The 15,064-nt window shown below is 31.7% G+C and overlaps 5 protein-coding genes across 6 annotated transcripts; 2 read left to right on the plus strand and 3 right to left on the minus strand.

Annotated features, from left to right (window-relative positions):
• Window positions 1–123: 123 nt before the first annotated feature.
• cni (protein cornichon) lies at window positions 124–1,566 on the minus strand. The gene is made up of 4 exons (XM_066742264.1): window positions 919–1,566; window positions 760–828; window positions 431–687; window positions 124–357 (listed from the first exon to the last, which is right to left on the minus strand). The coding sequence occupies exons 1-4, from the start codon at window positions 997–999 to the stop codon at window positions 333–335; spliced, it is 432 nt and encodes a 143-aa protein (XP_066598361.1). The 5' UTR covers window positions 1,000–1,566; the 3' UTR covers window positions 124–332.
• Window positions 1,567–1,723: 157 nt separating this feature from the next.
• Window positions 1,724–5,527, minus strand: Tace (ADAM 17-like protease Tace). The gene is made up of 13 exons (XM_066741942.1): window positions 5,041–5,527; window positions 4,829–4,967; window positions 4,655–4,755; window positions 4,473–4,594; window positions 4,244–4,394; window positions 3,983–4,161; window positions 3,551–3,745; window positions 3,345–3,483; window positions 3,110–3,264; window positions 2,950–3,030; window positions 2,431–2,878; window positions 2,238–2,353; window positions 1,724–2,167 (listed from the first exon to the last, which is right to left on the minus strand). Exons 1-13 carry the CDS (start codon window positions 5,102–5,104, stop codon window positions 1,859–1,861), a joined length of 2,199 nt encoding a protein of 732 aa, XP_066598039.1. The 5' UTR covers window positions 5,105–5,527; the 3' UTR covers window positions 1,724–1,858.
• A 36-nt stretch (window positions 5,528–5,563) lies between these two features.
• mRpS29 (mitochondrial ribosomal protein S29) lies at window positions 5,564–7,872 on the plus strand. Its single transcript, XM_066741947.1, has 7 exons — window positions 5,564–5,689; window positions 6,012–6,222; window positions 6,380–6,709; window positions 6,804–6,896; window positions 6,966–7,102; window positions 7,182–7,529; window positions 7,601–7,872. The coding sequence occupies exons 2-7, from the start codon at window positions 6,207–6,209 to the stop codon at window positions 7,835–7,837; spliced, it is 1,161 nt and encodes a 386-aa protein (XP_066598044.1). The 5' UTR covers window positions 5,564–5,689; window positions 6,012–6,206; the 3' UTR covers window positions 7,838–7,872.
• On the minus strand, window positions 7,872–10,208 carry ref(2)P (refractory to sigma P). The gene is made up of 4 exons (XM_066741946.1): window positions 9,810–10,208; window positions 9,059–9,670; window positions 8,436–8,962; window positions 7,872–8,337 (listed from the first exon to the last, which is right to left on the minus strand). The coding sequence occupies exons 1-4, from the start codon at window positions 10,015–10,017 to the stop codon at window positions 8,110–8,112; spliced, it is 1,575 nt and encodes a 524-aa protein (XP_066598043.1). The 5' UTR covers window positions 10,018–10,208; the 3' UTR covers window positions 7,872–8,109.
• A 208-nt stretch (window positions 10,209–10,416) lies between these two features.
• LOC136782489 (glutamate receptor ionotropic, delta-2-like) lies at window positions 10,417–15,001 on the plus strand. Of its 2 annotated transcripts, XM_066741944.1 has the most exons (9): window positions 10,417–10,523; window positions 11,842–11,952; window positions 12,021–12,520; window positions 12,735–13,058; window positions 13,136–13,301; window positions 13,645–13,853; window positions 14,037–14,126; window positions 14,197–14,360; window positions 14,478–15,001. In XM_066741944.1, exons 3-9 carry the CDS (start codon window positions 12,029–12,031, stop codon window positions 14,803–14,805), a joined length of 1,773 nt encoding a protein of 590 aa, XP_066598041.1. In that variant the 5' UTR covers window positions 10,417–10,523; window positions 11,842–11,952; window positions 12,021–12,028; the 3' UTR covers window positions 14,806–15,001. The 2 variants fall into 2 exon arrangements, with proteins under 2 accessions (XP_066598041.1, XP_066598040.1); XM_066741943.1 differs by lacking the exon at window positions 10,417–10,523 and having other exon boundaries at window positions 11,317–11,952.
• The last annotated feature ends 63 nt before the right edge of the window (window positions 15,002–15,064 follow it).

Below are 15,064 nucleotides of genomic sequence, written 5' to 3' on the forward strand. Positions count from 1 at the left end.
GTCCAGTTGACTTGTTTCAAATGGGAACTGGGTTGATAAATTATGCTCGAGTGGATTATTTTCTTGTCGAAACAAAGTTTCCTTTAAATAAATCTTTTTATAATGTTATATACAAATACAAAATTTCCTTTATTTTAAACTTTATTAAAAATGAATATGGTATTATGACAAATTTGATGAAAAATTTTGTTAATCAAGTTTATTACATAGATTTGAAATTAAAATATTATTGTCATAGGATGAAAATTTAAGTAGGATTTGAATAAAAATAAACTTACTATGTATACATACATTACTATATATACATATATAAATATTGATAATAAACGGTTTCAATGGATAAGCGAACTGATCATTCTGAAAGAAAGTTCTAATTAGAAAAAATGATAACATATTGCTTTGGAGTAAATAAATTATAGAATTGACTTACCCATACAAATAATAAAAGAATGAAAGTAAATAAAAAGCTAATTTGATCCAGCCTTCCCTTTGATACATTTGTAAATCATGTGCATTCATTATACTTGTAGGATCATATAAACCTGGTCCAGTCATGACAGGCCTTTTTGAGTACCTCCAAACATGGTATATTATTAAAGGAGCATTTAAAAATAATGAGAAAAATTGTCCACTCATTAAAAATAATATGTTAATGAAAATGTGCAATCCATATTCTGGCATGACGAGCTGTAATATATAATGACTAATGAATTTTCAAAATCTTTTTTTAATAAAGATTTAAGTTTAAGACTAACTTACTGGATTTAATCCGTTACATTGTTCAATAGGATTTTTATATCCATTTTTTAATTCATCAAAAGCAATTATCTAAAATAAAATTTGAGGTTATATTTTCATAAAAATCAATAACAATTATAGTTGCTATCTTTTCATTATAAGTGAGATTTTTAAACTTACATGAAATGTGGCAAAAAATATTAAGAAAGCATCAATTATTAAAGCTACAATGTATGAAAAAGCGGCTAAACTGAACGCCATTTTGAACACTATTACAATTAATATACGCTTGCGTGTTTTTAAATATAAATTAATCTTCTTCCACACATTTCTTAACCCCACTGGAGTAATATTGTCAGGTTAGTGATTATTCTAACCCGACAATGACGACTATTCAATTCAATTTATTCTCGCAATGAATCTAATCGTTTATCAGAGCACTCACTTTTTATTTTTGTTCTGAAAAACAAATTAAGGGAGGCCCGGCATCTGGGAAAGAAAATTAAATAACGAATTTCTTTTTCAAGTGAAATATAAGTTAATGCTTAGTAAGGTCTAACGTAGTCTAGCCCGTAGTGGCGCGAAGTACCGCCAAATCAACGACGCTAACTAGTACCGACTATCGACTACCGGATTCACCGGGTATCAAATGTGACCGAATAAACATCATGTCGTCATAAATCAAGATCATGATATCATGAATGACATATATACTATTTCATGGCTAACAGCTGCTAGCAGCAAAGAACTACTCGTCCCTTTCCTCCCTTTCTCTTTACTCATACCTATAAATTTTGTTTTGGTAAACATGGTATATGTATATCGTGGACTGCTGTTATAACTAGTTTTAGCTTCCTAATTATTAATTAATGAAAGAGAACATTTATTTGAATCTTTTTCGGGCATTTTTCTAATGTATTATAAAAGCATTGAATTAGATTATATAGGAAATAAAGATTGAAATAAATAGTAACTCAATTTTTTATTATAAAACTGTTACTATAAGTTTATTCTTTATAAATATCAATTAAAAGAATAATATATAATTTGTATTAATGTATTTTGACTAGACATGTTTATGCTATACTGATAATGTAAATGGAATGATAGTTTAATTATTCTATTGCTGCATAGATTGTTGTTGTACGATTTGTCTCTGTGCTCCAATACGAATTACTTGTTTCTGTACATCTGGATGAATGAGATCATCAATTTGTTTCCAACGCCACTTTTTTTCAATTTGTTTTTCACGTCGGTGATCTATATAACTTATAACACAACCAGTTGGTATCCATAGAAGAATTGTGTTAATTAACATTACCCCAATTATGTTATCTTTCAAAAATCGCATTACTTTATTAATATTGATTTCTTCAATAATATCCCAGAAGCGTTCAACTACATCTTGTATTGTTTTCTCACATACACCCTTAAAGAATTTTAAAGGTTTAAATAAATAATAATTGGAAAGTATGATTTATTTTTGAAGAATGTAATACCTTGTTGCAGAATCCTTGAATGCAAGGAGTTCCATCTGGTAGTATGTCTTGGGGATCAATAGGGAAACAAGTTTCATTCAAACTCATTCTACAACATCTCTTGCAGGCATCCCCAACTGAAAGATATTTGATTAAATAATTATTGAATCTTTCGAAACCAGCTCTTGAAGTGAGACTAATAAATATAACATACTAGTATCACACATGCAGCTTTGTAATCCCTGTGTTTCGCAATAAGGAACGCATTTGCCTAAACGACATTGTCCACGCTCCAAACAGTCTGTACCATCTTTCATAGGAGGAGATCGAGGGCATTCACTAGATGCACCAGTACAGCGTGATTCCTGTTCACACGTTGCATATTGTGCATCTCTGCACTTAATACCCTGTGTCATATATACGCAACCCTGACAGCACGGAGAATTTTTATCACTACAAACTGCGCCTTGGTTTCGTCGTAATTTGCAATTTTTGTCGCAGCATGCATCATTATCTTCAGTTCCTAATAAACCAGCGTCACATTCCTCGTCACCTTCAACTCTTAAGTTTCCGCAGAATGATTCTTCTGGCTCTGAGAAACAACGACCAGATTTTGCTTGTAATACTTTTCTAATCGATCGTAGACTACATGGAGAGAAACGCTGGAATTCAAATTATATTACTGTTAATTATCCTACTCCTACTTTAATATTACTTTACGATATAAGCGTACCTTATTGTTGACGTCATACCCACTGACGCTGTATGTGTACATTAAATAAGAACCACCTTGACTTGCACTAGGACTACATTCCTACAATTATAGTATTTTTGTGTTAAAGGTAGTATGGTTGGATTAAATGAAGAATTATTTATAATAATGTAAAATATACTGTAATATCCGGATCATGCTCCGAGCCCCAATTATGTCCAAATTCATGCGCTGTTACAAGATCAGCCTCTCGTGTAATAACTCTCTGTCCATAATGATTTCTGCTTGAACTTAATCCTGAATTAAGGTAAAGAGTATACCCATTTTTGAAATATTCTGGAAAAATTTGTTTATGATATAAATGACAAACTAGACATTAACTAGTATTTTCTTTTGTGAATCATCTTTTAAAATACCTGGTGTACATATACCACCGACAGAATTTCTACGCGGAGATCCTACATAAGCCAAGCCCAGAATACCACCCTCAAATTTTAGATCTGTAAATAAGTGTGCTAAACAAAAGTCTTTATGGCTGTATTCTCTGCTAAAAACCTACAAAATTTTTTGTTATATATTATGGACTACAAAAATCGAACATTGAAATAAACTAGTAAATTACCTCTAATAAAGTACGAACATCCCATTTTTCTCTAACCATATTATAATGGGTTTCTCCTCCTCGAACACGTGTCGGTTCGCTGTGAACAACAATCTTTTTAATTACAAAACCCATACCTTTAAATCCATCTTGATCTTGACGTTCTTGCCATAACGTATCATTATAAATCTTATGGACTCTATCGATTAAACTAATCTGTAAATTTACAAACATTATATAAAGCTTTTATTCAGGTGGGTTTCTACTTGCGAGCATTGATCGATCAAGTTAAATGTCTCGGTTCGCACACGAAACTGCGCATTTTGACTCAGATGAATCCGCTCAAATCGAGAAAACGCAATCTCGGCATGTGACTCGAGCTATTCAATTCGATTCGTGCTTGCCAGTAAATACCCAACTTTACCAAACTTATTAAAAATATTATTTGAATACCAAATAATTGATTGTAGTTTTTGTACTACTTGAGCCCATTTCTTGATAAAAGCGGTAATCAGCTACAAGTAATAGAGGACAGCGTGTTTTTGTAGGAGTATATTCATAAGTTTCAGTTTGTCGTTTTACTCTGTTATGTTCCTTTTCTCTTATAAAATTTGAATTGTCTTCATCCCCATCTAAAGAAAGATTTATTATGTTAGATAGAACATTATCAGAAAATACTTGTGGAGTTAGTTAAAATATATGAAAGTATGTTACATGTATCTTCCTTCACATATCCACAGGTTTTGGGAGCTCCATGAGTATGACCTTGGCCATCCTGATAATGCTCCCAACTAAATTTAACATCTGATGATTTATATACAATCATGGTTTTATTACCTAGATGTGGAAGATGCCTCCAAGAGGGCTAAAATCAAAATTGTAGAGTATGAATTATAACAATTGTTAGATAACTATCATTATAACAAAAATTCATATCACTTACCTCAATATGAAAAGTTTCATTTGAGATTGCTATACTGGCAGTGATAATTTCATTGTCTATATGTATTTGTACATGAGAATCAATTTCTCCAAATACACGGCCATGATAAAAACTTTCATGATCTAAAATCAAACATTAAATTAATTAATACCCCTAAAAAGTATAAAACCTTCAATTCATACCCATATGGATCGTTTTTTCTCTACCATCCCCAGTTATTTCGTATGCTTTAAAATTGGAATGTATTACTTCTCTTTTAGGTGTCAATATTAACCGGAAATATCTGAAGACAAACTTATGATGAAATATTGGTGTGATAAAAATAAAATCTATAAAACAAGGAAAAAATTCTCAACCTTCTATGAGAATAAAATTCTAATTCACTTATTCTATTATTTGGATGGTGGCTATGTTGAACTCCTCTTTTAACAATCTTATGTTGAAAGTCTGATGCATGAATGGTTTCATAATACTTCAGGTTTCTATGTAACCCATCTATAAGAACATTTAAAAGGCATTTCATAACTAATATAACTTTTCAAGAAAAGGTTGTCAAAGGGTTACATACTTGTGTGATGAATAAAGAGATAAACCAAATACAGAACCAGCTTAGAATAGCAGCTCCTATTCATATTGCGTGATATATAATACTTTATGCTGTTACTTTAAATAATTTTTCATTTTAAGCTGTTTTTAAAATTTTTTTTATACATCAAATCATTCAAGCAAAAATCATACTGCAATAATGCTATCAAATATTAAAATACTTTTACTAGTCAAATACTAACTCTAGCACTTGACAAATAAATGGTAGACATTCTTGTCTTTGTAGATAACTAAAACTTGCATTAAAACGAATCAAGCTTACAGATTCCTTTTTATTTATAATTATTAAATATAATTATTTCATTCAATATGAAAAGATTATTTTAGTCTTGCTCAACCTCGCGGGAATCGTAAAAATGTCTTTATTAAACTTGAAAAACTGAAAATTGCCTTTAACACAACCTGTAAATCTACCTAAATCCCTTCCACTTCCACGGTCCACCCCATCGTCCGAACTCCCACTACTCCCAGCTCAGTGATGGTGTCAAGTGTCAATCCACTGCAATCCGCGGAATCTCCAGTCCAGCTCCAGAGTCCAGAGTCCAGAGGAGCGCCCCCTCCCTAGTTCCCTCTCTCTCTCTCTCTATTTTACGTTAACACCGTTTACATATGTATGTATATAGTATGTAGTTCTACATACACCAGAATTACATTTATCAGACCAGTTAGGCAATAGGCAGTGAGAGGCAGTAACCTCTTGCAATTTTGAAGTTTCATTTATGTCTAGGGTTGTATTTACATTAGGTGCTTTCCTTTTTCACGAAATCTCAGTTAAATCTCAGTTATGTGATTCAGTTGAGTACAGTTTATGTAACTTAAACTGTATGCAAATGAGTCTCGATCAGACTCACTTTAGGTGTAAAAGGAAAGCAATGATTGGGTATTTACAAAGTTTGTTCGCAAATGTGACGAATTGAATTACAATTTTCACAGCCAGCTGATTGATCATACCGGACGTCCGGACTCCGGACAGTACCATACCAATGGTATGTTATATATCATACATACCATAGCTTGAGCGCCTTGAGCCCTTGAGCTGGCTTGAGGCTTGAGCAATTAAGGCTCTCTTCAGCAGATTTTAGTTTAAAAACTTAAATAAGCAAAACGTCACAAATAAAAGATTGTAAAATGGCTTTGCCTGCCCGTAAGTAATATAGCTCATTGTTATATTTTTTTTGTTATTAACAAGTAAACCCTATAAAACAGGTTATCGGCTAACTTACAATTTATTGCATTATTTTTTTATAGGAAGAATAACAACATTGAACATTAAAGTTTTTTAAAAAATATCTTTTTTTCAGAGTTTATTTTAACAGTGTTATGCAGAAGACATGCTCGTAGTTTTGTAACAGCAGCTCAGCCAAAAATTGATCACGTAGAGCCTTTACAGTCTTTTAGAACTAATGAAACAAATCCTAGTAATCATACTGAAAAATATTTATCTAGGTTTTATACAGTACCCTCAGAAATAGTGAATCATACTTTTAAATTTGATGGTATACCAAAATCTTTTCTAAAGCAAATAAAAACATTTAAGGAATGTTCAATAATGATTAGAAAACCTGCTGTTGAAATAATATCTTATCTTAATCAAACAGATTATTCAAAATCTGTCAATAAATATATATTATGTATCCTTTTAAAAATATAGTTTATATCGTCTTGGTTTTTAAAAAATATAATAATAATATTTTGCTTAATCTATTCTCTTAATTCTAATAACAGATGGAAAAACTGGAGCAGGAAAATCATTAACATTAATTCACATTATTCATTATGCTGTGGAAAATAAATTTATTCTTGTGCATGTTCCTTCACGTCAGTATAATATCTTAACAACACATTATTCCTACTACTATATTAATATTTTATCTGTATTCCCTTTAGCATCTCAATGGTTCAAATTTCCCAAAGAAGTAGCAAACTCAACATTTATGGAAGGTTATATAGATTTGCCAGTGGATGCTGGAGTGTGGCTAATGCAATTTAAACATAAAAATTTAGAGCTTCTAAAAGCTCTTGATGTTCGTTTGCTTCTATTATTTTAATTGTATATATTGTAATGATAATTGTATGATATCTTATTATTTTAAATGTTTATAGTTGAGAATTTCCAAAGATTATGTGTGGAATCAAAGAGAAAGGAATGACAAAGACTCTACATTGTTGGGCTTAATAGAGTTTGGGATAACTAGAATTAAATATGCTTGCAATGTAATAAATATATTAATGCAAGAGTTAAAAATAAACTGTATAGCAGGAAAGTGTAAAGCTATGGTTGTAATAGATGGATATAATGCATTTATGTCAAATGTTACAATGGTTAAAGATGAAAACAAGAAAATGGTTTCTCCAAGGAAAATAACTTTAACTACAGCTTTTTTGGATATTACTAATTACGATTGGTGTAATGGATCCATAGTTTTAACAGTAGATTGTTATGCTAATAAAGTAAGTGTGATTTTTAGTCAAATTTATCTTTTTTTTTATGTTATTCAAAATTTAAAATATTATAATTATAGGAAAGGAGGGATTCAAATCTTCCAAGATATCTACTTGGTAAAGAAGGATTTGAATTTGTTGATCCCTATTTACCTGTTGCTGTTGAAGATTTCACAAATGATGAATTTGAGGCTATGATGGATTATTATAAGGATAGAAAATGGGTAAGAGAGATTTCTGTAGAGGGACAGCAAGAATTGCAAATGTTATCTAACGGTAACCCTTACACATTGATGGATTTGTGCAAATCTTTATAAATTTTTAGTGTTAGAAATGATTGTAATAAACAACTTTTTAAGTTAAAACAAATATATTTTTATGGATTTTTATATACCTTAATCATAACATAATACATTTAATACTACATAATTTGTCAATATTTTTAAAGTGATATATAGATAACTATATACGTAAGTCTACACAACCTTTCAAAACCACTAAAATTTAACTGGAATAAGTGGATATAGATATTTAATGAGTTTTTAATATAATTAAATCATTTGTATAAGAATAATAATGAGATGTCACTTCAGGGACGTACTGGTTGAAGTTCGTCAAGCGCTCGACTGATATCTCCATTCTTTGAAACTAATAGATGTGTTAGCCAACCTCCCTCATTTGAAAATCCCATCTGCATCATGGCATCAACGGCTCTTTGTATTTTTGGATTAGGATGAAAGAATACTTGATCCGTTTTTGGTAAACATGGGTATACAGATTCAATGGGAGGCTCTACAGTTGGTGCAGAAGGATTTTTCTATAACAAAAGTAACAAAATATTTATAATGTTAGATTGCTTTTGGAAACAGCATTTATTATCTGAGATTTTTTAAGATGATAATTAGCAGGCCTTACCGGTTTAACACTTGTTAAACCAAAAGTATTAGCAGTATTGTTAGTAGAAGCATTGGTATTAATGACACTGTTCAGCATTGTCCATTCCCCTCCTTCTACTGATTTTTCGCTGTCTTGGCTAGATATTGACAATGATTCCATTGGTATATTTGCAATGTTTTGTTCTTGTCTTTGATTTACTTGAGCATCTTGTGGTTTCTCAATTTTAGTTTCCATTGAATGTTGCGCAGACGTTGATGGTGCATTCAAATCTCCCTCATTTATAAAGTGTTTACCTACACTTGGAGATGGTGAAGCTGTATTATTTTGTTGTTTCTCTGTAGAGTTTTCTTTATTTGCTGGTGTGGATGAGGCTCCATTACTAGTTTCTTCATCAACATTCATGGGAAGTATATTAATATATTGCTCAAAATTTGCGAGGACGTGTTTTATCAAATTTTCTGCAAAATGAATGGGAGTTTTCTGTTGCTTTTCTTCAGTTGTGGCAGAGCCATTATTTGTTGCATTTTCAGTAGCAGATTGGGCTTCTAAAACATGAATTATAATTGAATATATGGGGTTTAAATTTTATATTGGTTAGTTCCAAATAAATTGTTTAGATAGAAATATTTTAAATGTGCTACCTTTTGCGGATCGAAAGCCATATGATGAAGAACAGAAATCTTTGTGTACTTGAGTAGATGTTGGTACAGCCTCAGTGGCTGTTTCAGGCACACATTCCATATTTTCTTGATCCATTGGGCATTCTGATGCTGCTTCTGTGTACTCAGGGAATAAAGTAAATTCATTGAATGATGGAAGCAGATTAATTAAGTGCTTGTATTTGCCTCTATGTTTCTCAGCATAAGGACATCTTCTTCCACGCATTTTGCATGCATGGATCATATTTTTTCTCAAAAGTCGATTTAAGGCAGAAGATATACAAGGATAGCAGAAAATGGTCTGTGGTGTTGCAAATCTGAGCATGAGATGGTCCTGATGTAAGCCATCAGACTCACATTTTTGACACAAATCAAAATCTGGACATTCCAGGCATTTGTACCTGAAGCCCACTACACTTTTGTCACAACCATCGCACATTATGCCAGGATGTACATGCTTAGGATTCTCTGATTTTTTTGAAAGTCGCTTCAAATATATTTTAACTATTGGTTGACTTTGCTCTTGTAAACAAAACTCGTAAAATGTTTGTAGTTCAATGTTACTTGAAATTGCAATGAAATCATCATCCGAATCTAGAATAATTAAAATGAATTAAATTGAAATCGTATAATTGACCTGATTTTAATGATAAAGAAGAATAGTGTAAACTTCAAAACAGAGAGAGAGAGAGAGAGAGAGGGAGACATTAATAATTAAAAGAAAAATCATTACCTTTGTAGTAAATGGCAAATTCAGGACTCTTTAGCGAAGGGAAATATGTTTCTATATTTCCAAGGAGTTCGTCATAACGTGGTAATATTATATATTTAAAGCGACGTGTTTCCACTGTAGTCTTGAAATTATCCTTGGTTAAATATATTTTAAAATAAATGGACTTGGAGTCCATTGTATTTATCAATTGATTTGCTGGATCGTACATCACTGTTTATTCACTGCAAAAACCTTTGATTACTTGTGAATAAGTACTTTCTCTTTCAGATGCGGACTTCTTGTTGATACAAGTGATACAAGCGATTGCAATCAAGTCGAAGACGGAGAATCCTTTTATACTGTTAACTGAAGTGAACCACCAGCTTATCTTGCCTGATGCGTCATTACGTTGTTACTTGTCGTTGCGTTGCTGTTATATCCAAAATGGCGGCCATAGAAATTTGCTGAGCTATGATGCCAAGTAGTTATATTGCTTGCATAAAATTACCTAGGAATTCCTCGTAATGATACACTTTCAACCGGTTGATCGTTTATACTTGTGGAATAACGAAATATAGAGTTTAAAGCTTTCTCGTAATATCAATAGTTCCAATTTAAGAAGTCATTGCGGGCGGCCATTCTTGAATGAGATGTGATTTTTGACAGTTGGTCACGTGACGTTTTGTATACATATACCTTATGATGAATCATAACATTCCGTGTATACATTTTGTGGTAATTTAATTTTTGATTGCATCATAATATACAATGCGCTTTCTCTTTAAAATTAGATAAATATATGTATATTAGTCTGATGGTATAAAACAAGTGGTCTATATATATTTATTAAAATATTTTGTAAATTAGTTAATTATTCAAAATTTAAATTCGACAAATATACATAAAAAATAGTAATTAATTGTAAAAAATTATATTCCTTATATTAAAGATTATAAAGTAAATTTTTAATGCAGTACAAGAGCTGGCTAGCTGTGCTTTATTTAACATATGTTTTTATATTGCCTTTATGTTAGATGGGTAATGACGGAACTATCTAGAAATTACTTGAAGTTTCCAGTAGTATTTACAGCTTTTGCAGTTCAGAAGCTTCTCTATCTGACACTCGATGTTTTCAAATACACACAAATAAATTATGTAACATTTTATGTGTTACGTTATATTGTATATTCAATTAAATTAGCTCATATTTCAACTATTCAAAATTTAAATTAAAAAAAAATAAAAAACAAAATAATTTACGCGGTATTTTTTATACATTTATATATATATATATATGCCTGTGGAAAGACATAAAATAATATTATTTGATAAAATTAGCTCTTGTTATATGAGTTAATATTATGCCTTGCTTAATTCTCTTCACTACAAGTTGCTCTCACATTTTACGATCCTTCATTAATAATGCAATAGCGATTACACAGCGAAAATGGATGATTTTAGATTAATCCACGCGCATACCTTATACTATACTATGCATATTATACCCCTGGTAGACCTAAGGTCTATTTTCTAGTACCACACTAGTGCATTAAATTGAACTAATCATTTCTTTTCTCGTTCCAACTTATTGCACTAGTTCAGCAATGCATCAACAGAAAACAGATCTACCCGATATGATTAATATCGGTGCAAAGACAAAAAAGATACGATCGAAAATTGATAAACAATTATATAAAAAATTATGCATTTGACGGTGAAGAATTACATAAATAATTTTCTAACGAAATTACACAAATTATTGAATAGGAATGATGTAAAAATGTTTTTATTGTTATAATTTATACAAAGACCAGTAGGAAGCTTCGAGCAATATTGGAAACTAGACAACTTCGCATCAAAGTCTTTTTAATATCGCGCGTTCAATTTCTAAAAAATATATGATTTGACAGATTTTTTTTGTCCAATTCAATAAAACAAATTCTATTATAATCGAGCAACAGAAAATTTAGCATCAGTGATCGTACAGCGATGTTACACGAGAAAATGCTAAATAGAATTTTTGCTATGTCACTATGCACACTTTTCGTACTAGATGGGAGTGATGGGACTGCAGGAGATGACAATATTACTTTAATAAGACACACCAGGAGTCTTTACAGCGCATCTTCCGTAATCTTTCTGCACAAGGGTAGCGGATACGAAGGTAGGTTCCATTTTGAATTAATTTTCACCTAAAAAGAATGAAATAATTAAAATCAACGATTGTCACAGATGTTCCAATGATGACCTTGATACACGGCTGGACCCGGGATTTATCTCGGTATGGTGTGGTGGTCCTCGACTTAGTATTCGCAAGCATGGACAAATCCACGCGATATTTCAATAAAATCGTGAGACCTTTGTTCGTAGTTCTTATAACATCTAGAGAAGACTTTGAAGAGTTCTCCAAAGCCTTGAGGACTTACGACCTAGCTTTTGGTGCTTGGCTAGTCCTATTCTGGAAATTCCCTCATGGTCAAATTGACTTTGTTTGCAAACATCCAATGGGAAATCCTCTTCGTTTGAGGTTCAACACGGAGATGATGGTACTGTGCGAGAACGAGAGAGTTTTGAACGAATGGTATTCTATTTTCGAGAACAAAACGGAGAGGATAAAGATGGCCATTTGGAAACCTACAGGGGACTTTGATCTCTTTAGAAATATCTCTCGAGATCTTAACGAAAGAAGAAGAAATTTGCGTGGCAGGGTACTTCGTGCTGTCGTAGTGCAGGTAATTGGAATTATTTCAATTTTTTAAATTTATTTTATTCGATTTTTGATCCTCATTTTCACTGATGAGTCACTCAGGATATACTGACGATTGTGACTCGATCATCATAAAGTTTTATAAAATTGCTTAAGTACTCGGTATAGCAAAATTATTTAACAATAATAATTATAAGGAAAAACAAATGTTTGACCAGCGTACGAATTTAATTTTTTAGGGTGGATTATTCGTGGAAGTGTCAAATGGTGTGTTGAACGGTAGTTTTGGTACAATTATAAAGGATTTGTGCGAGCTGCTGAATTTTACAGTAAAAATTGTTAGCCAAGTGTCGGAATACGGTCGGTACGATTGGAAACGGGACAAATGGTCCGGTGCTATAGGTGAAATAGTGGAAAAACGCGCTGATATTGGAATAGGTGATTTTTCTATGACCAGTTACAGGATGGACGTTGTGGATTTCACATTTCCGTTAAAAATGTCGCCCAATCGCATTTATTATAAGCAACCTAGTTTTGGAATAAAGTGGTCCTCCTATTTCAAGGTCAATTTCATATTTACTCTGTTGCACGTTTATTTTTCTGAAATAATGCTAATTATTATATTATGTTTAATTTTAAGGTTTTCGAGACAGATGTTTGGTTGAGTATCTTAATATTGATAATTACGACACCTTTACTGCTCGCATTTATGCAAGTTACACGTCGATCAGACGTCAAATTGACACGTTTAATTTCCGATATATATCTCAATGTCTGGGGTATATTTTGTCAACAGGGTGTATCAGGTTCTTGAATTTTTATTGGATTTATAGAATATATTGATAAATTTTATATTATATAGGGCTTATTGCTTAATTCGCCTCAGATATAATGGACGTAGAACTTCATTTATTTTTGCAATTATAAGAGATATCAATTTTTTGCATTTTGTCTCTTTGGGTCTAAGCGGAAAAAACTTTTAAAAAGGTTTTCTGAAAAAAATCGATGTCTTTTATATTTGTGAAGATAAACGAAGTTTTACATTTTTACTCTTCGAAGCGAATTAATTGGTACAGCCTGTATAATAACGATATAAAATTATGATTATTTAAGATAACAAAATAATATGCAAAATTTAAAATATTTCAGAATTTCCTATGAAATTTTCCTTGCGTCTGGCATATTTTTCGTTGTGCATTGCTGCGTTCAGCACGTCTACGTATTATTCGGCACGTTTAATAAGCTTTTTGACGGTTCCCTACATCACTCATCCCTTCACAACTTTGGAAGGCTTTGTCAAAGATGGCACTTATAAGCTTATCGTAGTTCGAGGCACCGCAGATTACGACATGTTTCGTGTAATAAAATATAAATAAACTAACAAAATTTATTTTCGATTAACACTATTCGAGATTGTTAAAACAAAGGCTGTTTCAATTTTACAAATCTTTATATACAAATAAGTTGATTTATCATTTTAAAATAGATGCAGAGAAAAACAGAAAATAGTACATTTTTAGAATGGAAACGATATTTTTTAGTACTCAAAGGATACACTGGCGCAAAAAATGAAGTCACTGATGCTCCCTTCTAATTCTTTACCAACAAGTGATCTTGAGGGATTCAAAATGGTAACATCTTCAATGACACAATAATGCAGCTTTGATAAGACAATCGCTTATAAAATATTGATTTTCCAAGGTATGCGAGGGAAGATTAGTATTTTATACTTCTGAAGAGGTGAGGAAATCGATCGACTCTTGGTTGATTCCTTGTAAGATCTCATCAGTGGATGCAGGTCGTATCGACAGCTTAGCAATAGCTTTGTCCAAGAGAAATCAGTTTACTGGTATCATTAATTTTCAGTAAGTATTTTGAAAAATTATTAAAATGTATATTAACGAGTGAACAATATATATAAATGATAGAGATAAGTATGATTGGCTTGTCGAGAATTTAATATAAATCTTCGATTTTAATAGTTTGCAGAAATTCTTGGACAACGGTGTCTTGATTCGTTTACTGTATACCAAAACAAGAAGGAAGCAAACTTTACAAACTTACAACTACCACGAAGTGCAGTTTCCAGACATTAGTCCCCTTTTAGCGATTCTCGCTGGCGGTATTTTTTTCGGTGCAACCATTTATATAATGGAGAAATATATATACGAGAGCTACTGGAGAAAAAGCATATTGATTGATTCTTCGATCATGAAAGAATCATTGCGAAAGAATCCTGTAAGATTGGTAAGCAAAAATGGGAAATCGGACAAATTGAAATCCTCCAATCATTATCAATTTGCATTGTAAAGTTATATTTAGCTGGCTCAAATAAATTAACATATTTAAAAAACATAAAATTTGGTACCTATACACGTAGAAATTGGTATTTATTAATTTTCTAATGGAAAGTGCATCGATTGTTTGTAATTGAATTAGCATGTCCATCAAGAATACAAGCTGATATGTGAGATGTTCTTGATAATAATACACGTTTCTCTTCTAATGGAACTGCAGTCACTCAATGTCTCTTTAACCTTCCTTCCGCTTCTATCGTAAAACGTTTTGT

The sequence above is a fragment of the Prorops nasuta genome, unplaced genomic scaffold (genome assembly GCF_024137725.1).
Source record: "Prorops nasuta isolate Cenicafe-Biocafe unplaced genomic scaffold, Cenicafe_Pnas_1.2 PNAS00027, whole genome shotgun sequence".
Taxonomy (NCBI): domain Eukaryota; kingdom Metazoa; phylum Arthropoda; class Insecta; order Hymenoptera; family Bethylidae; genus Prorops; species Prorops nasuta.

Excerpts from the sequence above, each read along its gene's own strand:
- mRpS29 (XM_066741947.1), top strand. Across the intron at positions 7,103-7,181 it reads AGCTTCTAAAAGCTCTTGAT|TTGAGAATTTCCAAAGATTA; the intron begins GTTCGTTTGCTT and ends AAATGTTTATAG. Across the intron at positions 7,530-7,600 it reads TAGATTGTTATGCTAATAAA|GAAAGGAGGGATTCAAATCT; the intron begins GTAAGTGTGATT and ends TTATAATTATAG.
- Tace (XM_066741942.1), bottom strand. The coding sequence starts at position 5,104 with ATGAATAGGAGCTGCTATTCTAAGCTGGTTCTGTATTTGGTTTATCTC. Across the intron at positions 3,484-3,550 it reads ATGTTCGTACTTTATTAGAG|GTTTTTAGCAGAGAATACAG; the intron begins GTAATTTACTAG and ends AAAATTTTGTAG. Across the intron at positions 2,168-2,237 it reads TTCAAGGATTCTGCAACAAG|GGTGTATGTGAGAAAACAAT; the intron begins GTATTACATTCT and ends AAATTCTTTAAG.
- cni (XM_066742264.1), bottom strand. The coding sequence starts at position 999 with ATGGCGTTCAGTTTAGCCGCTTTTTCATACATTGTAGCTTTAATAATT. Across the intron at positions 688-759 it reads AATGTAACGGATTAAATCCA|CTCGTCATGCCAGAATATGG; the intron begins GTAAGTTAGTCT and ends TATATATTACAG. Across the intron at positions 358-430 it reads TTCTTTTATTATTTGTATGG|AATGATCAGTTCGCTTATCC; the intron begins GTAAGTCAATTC and ends ACTTTCTTTCAG.
- LOC136782489 (XM_066741943.1), top strand. The coding sequence starts at position 11,778 with ATGTTACACGAGAAAATGCTAAATAGAATTTTTGCTATGTCACTATGC. Across the intron at positions 12,521-12,734 it reads TTCGTGCTGTCGTAGTGCAG|GGTGGATTATTCGTGGAAGT; the intron begins GTAATTGGAATT and ends TTAATTTTTTAG. Across the intron at positions 14,127-14,196 it reads ATCTTGAGGGATTCAAAATG|GTATGCGAGGGAAGATTAGT; the intron begins GTAACATCTTCA and ends TGATTTTCCAAG.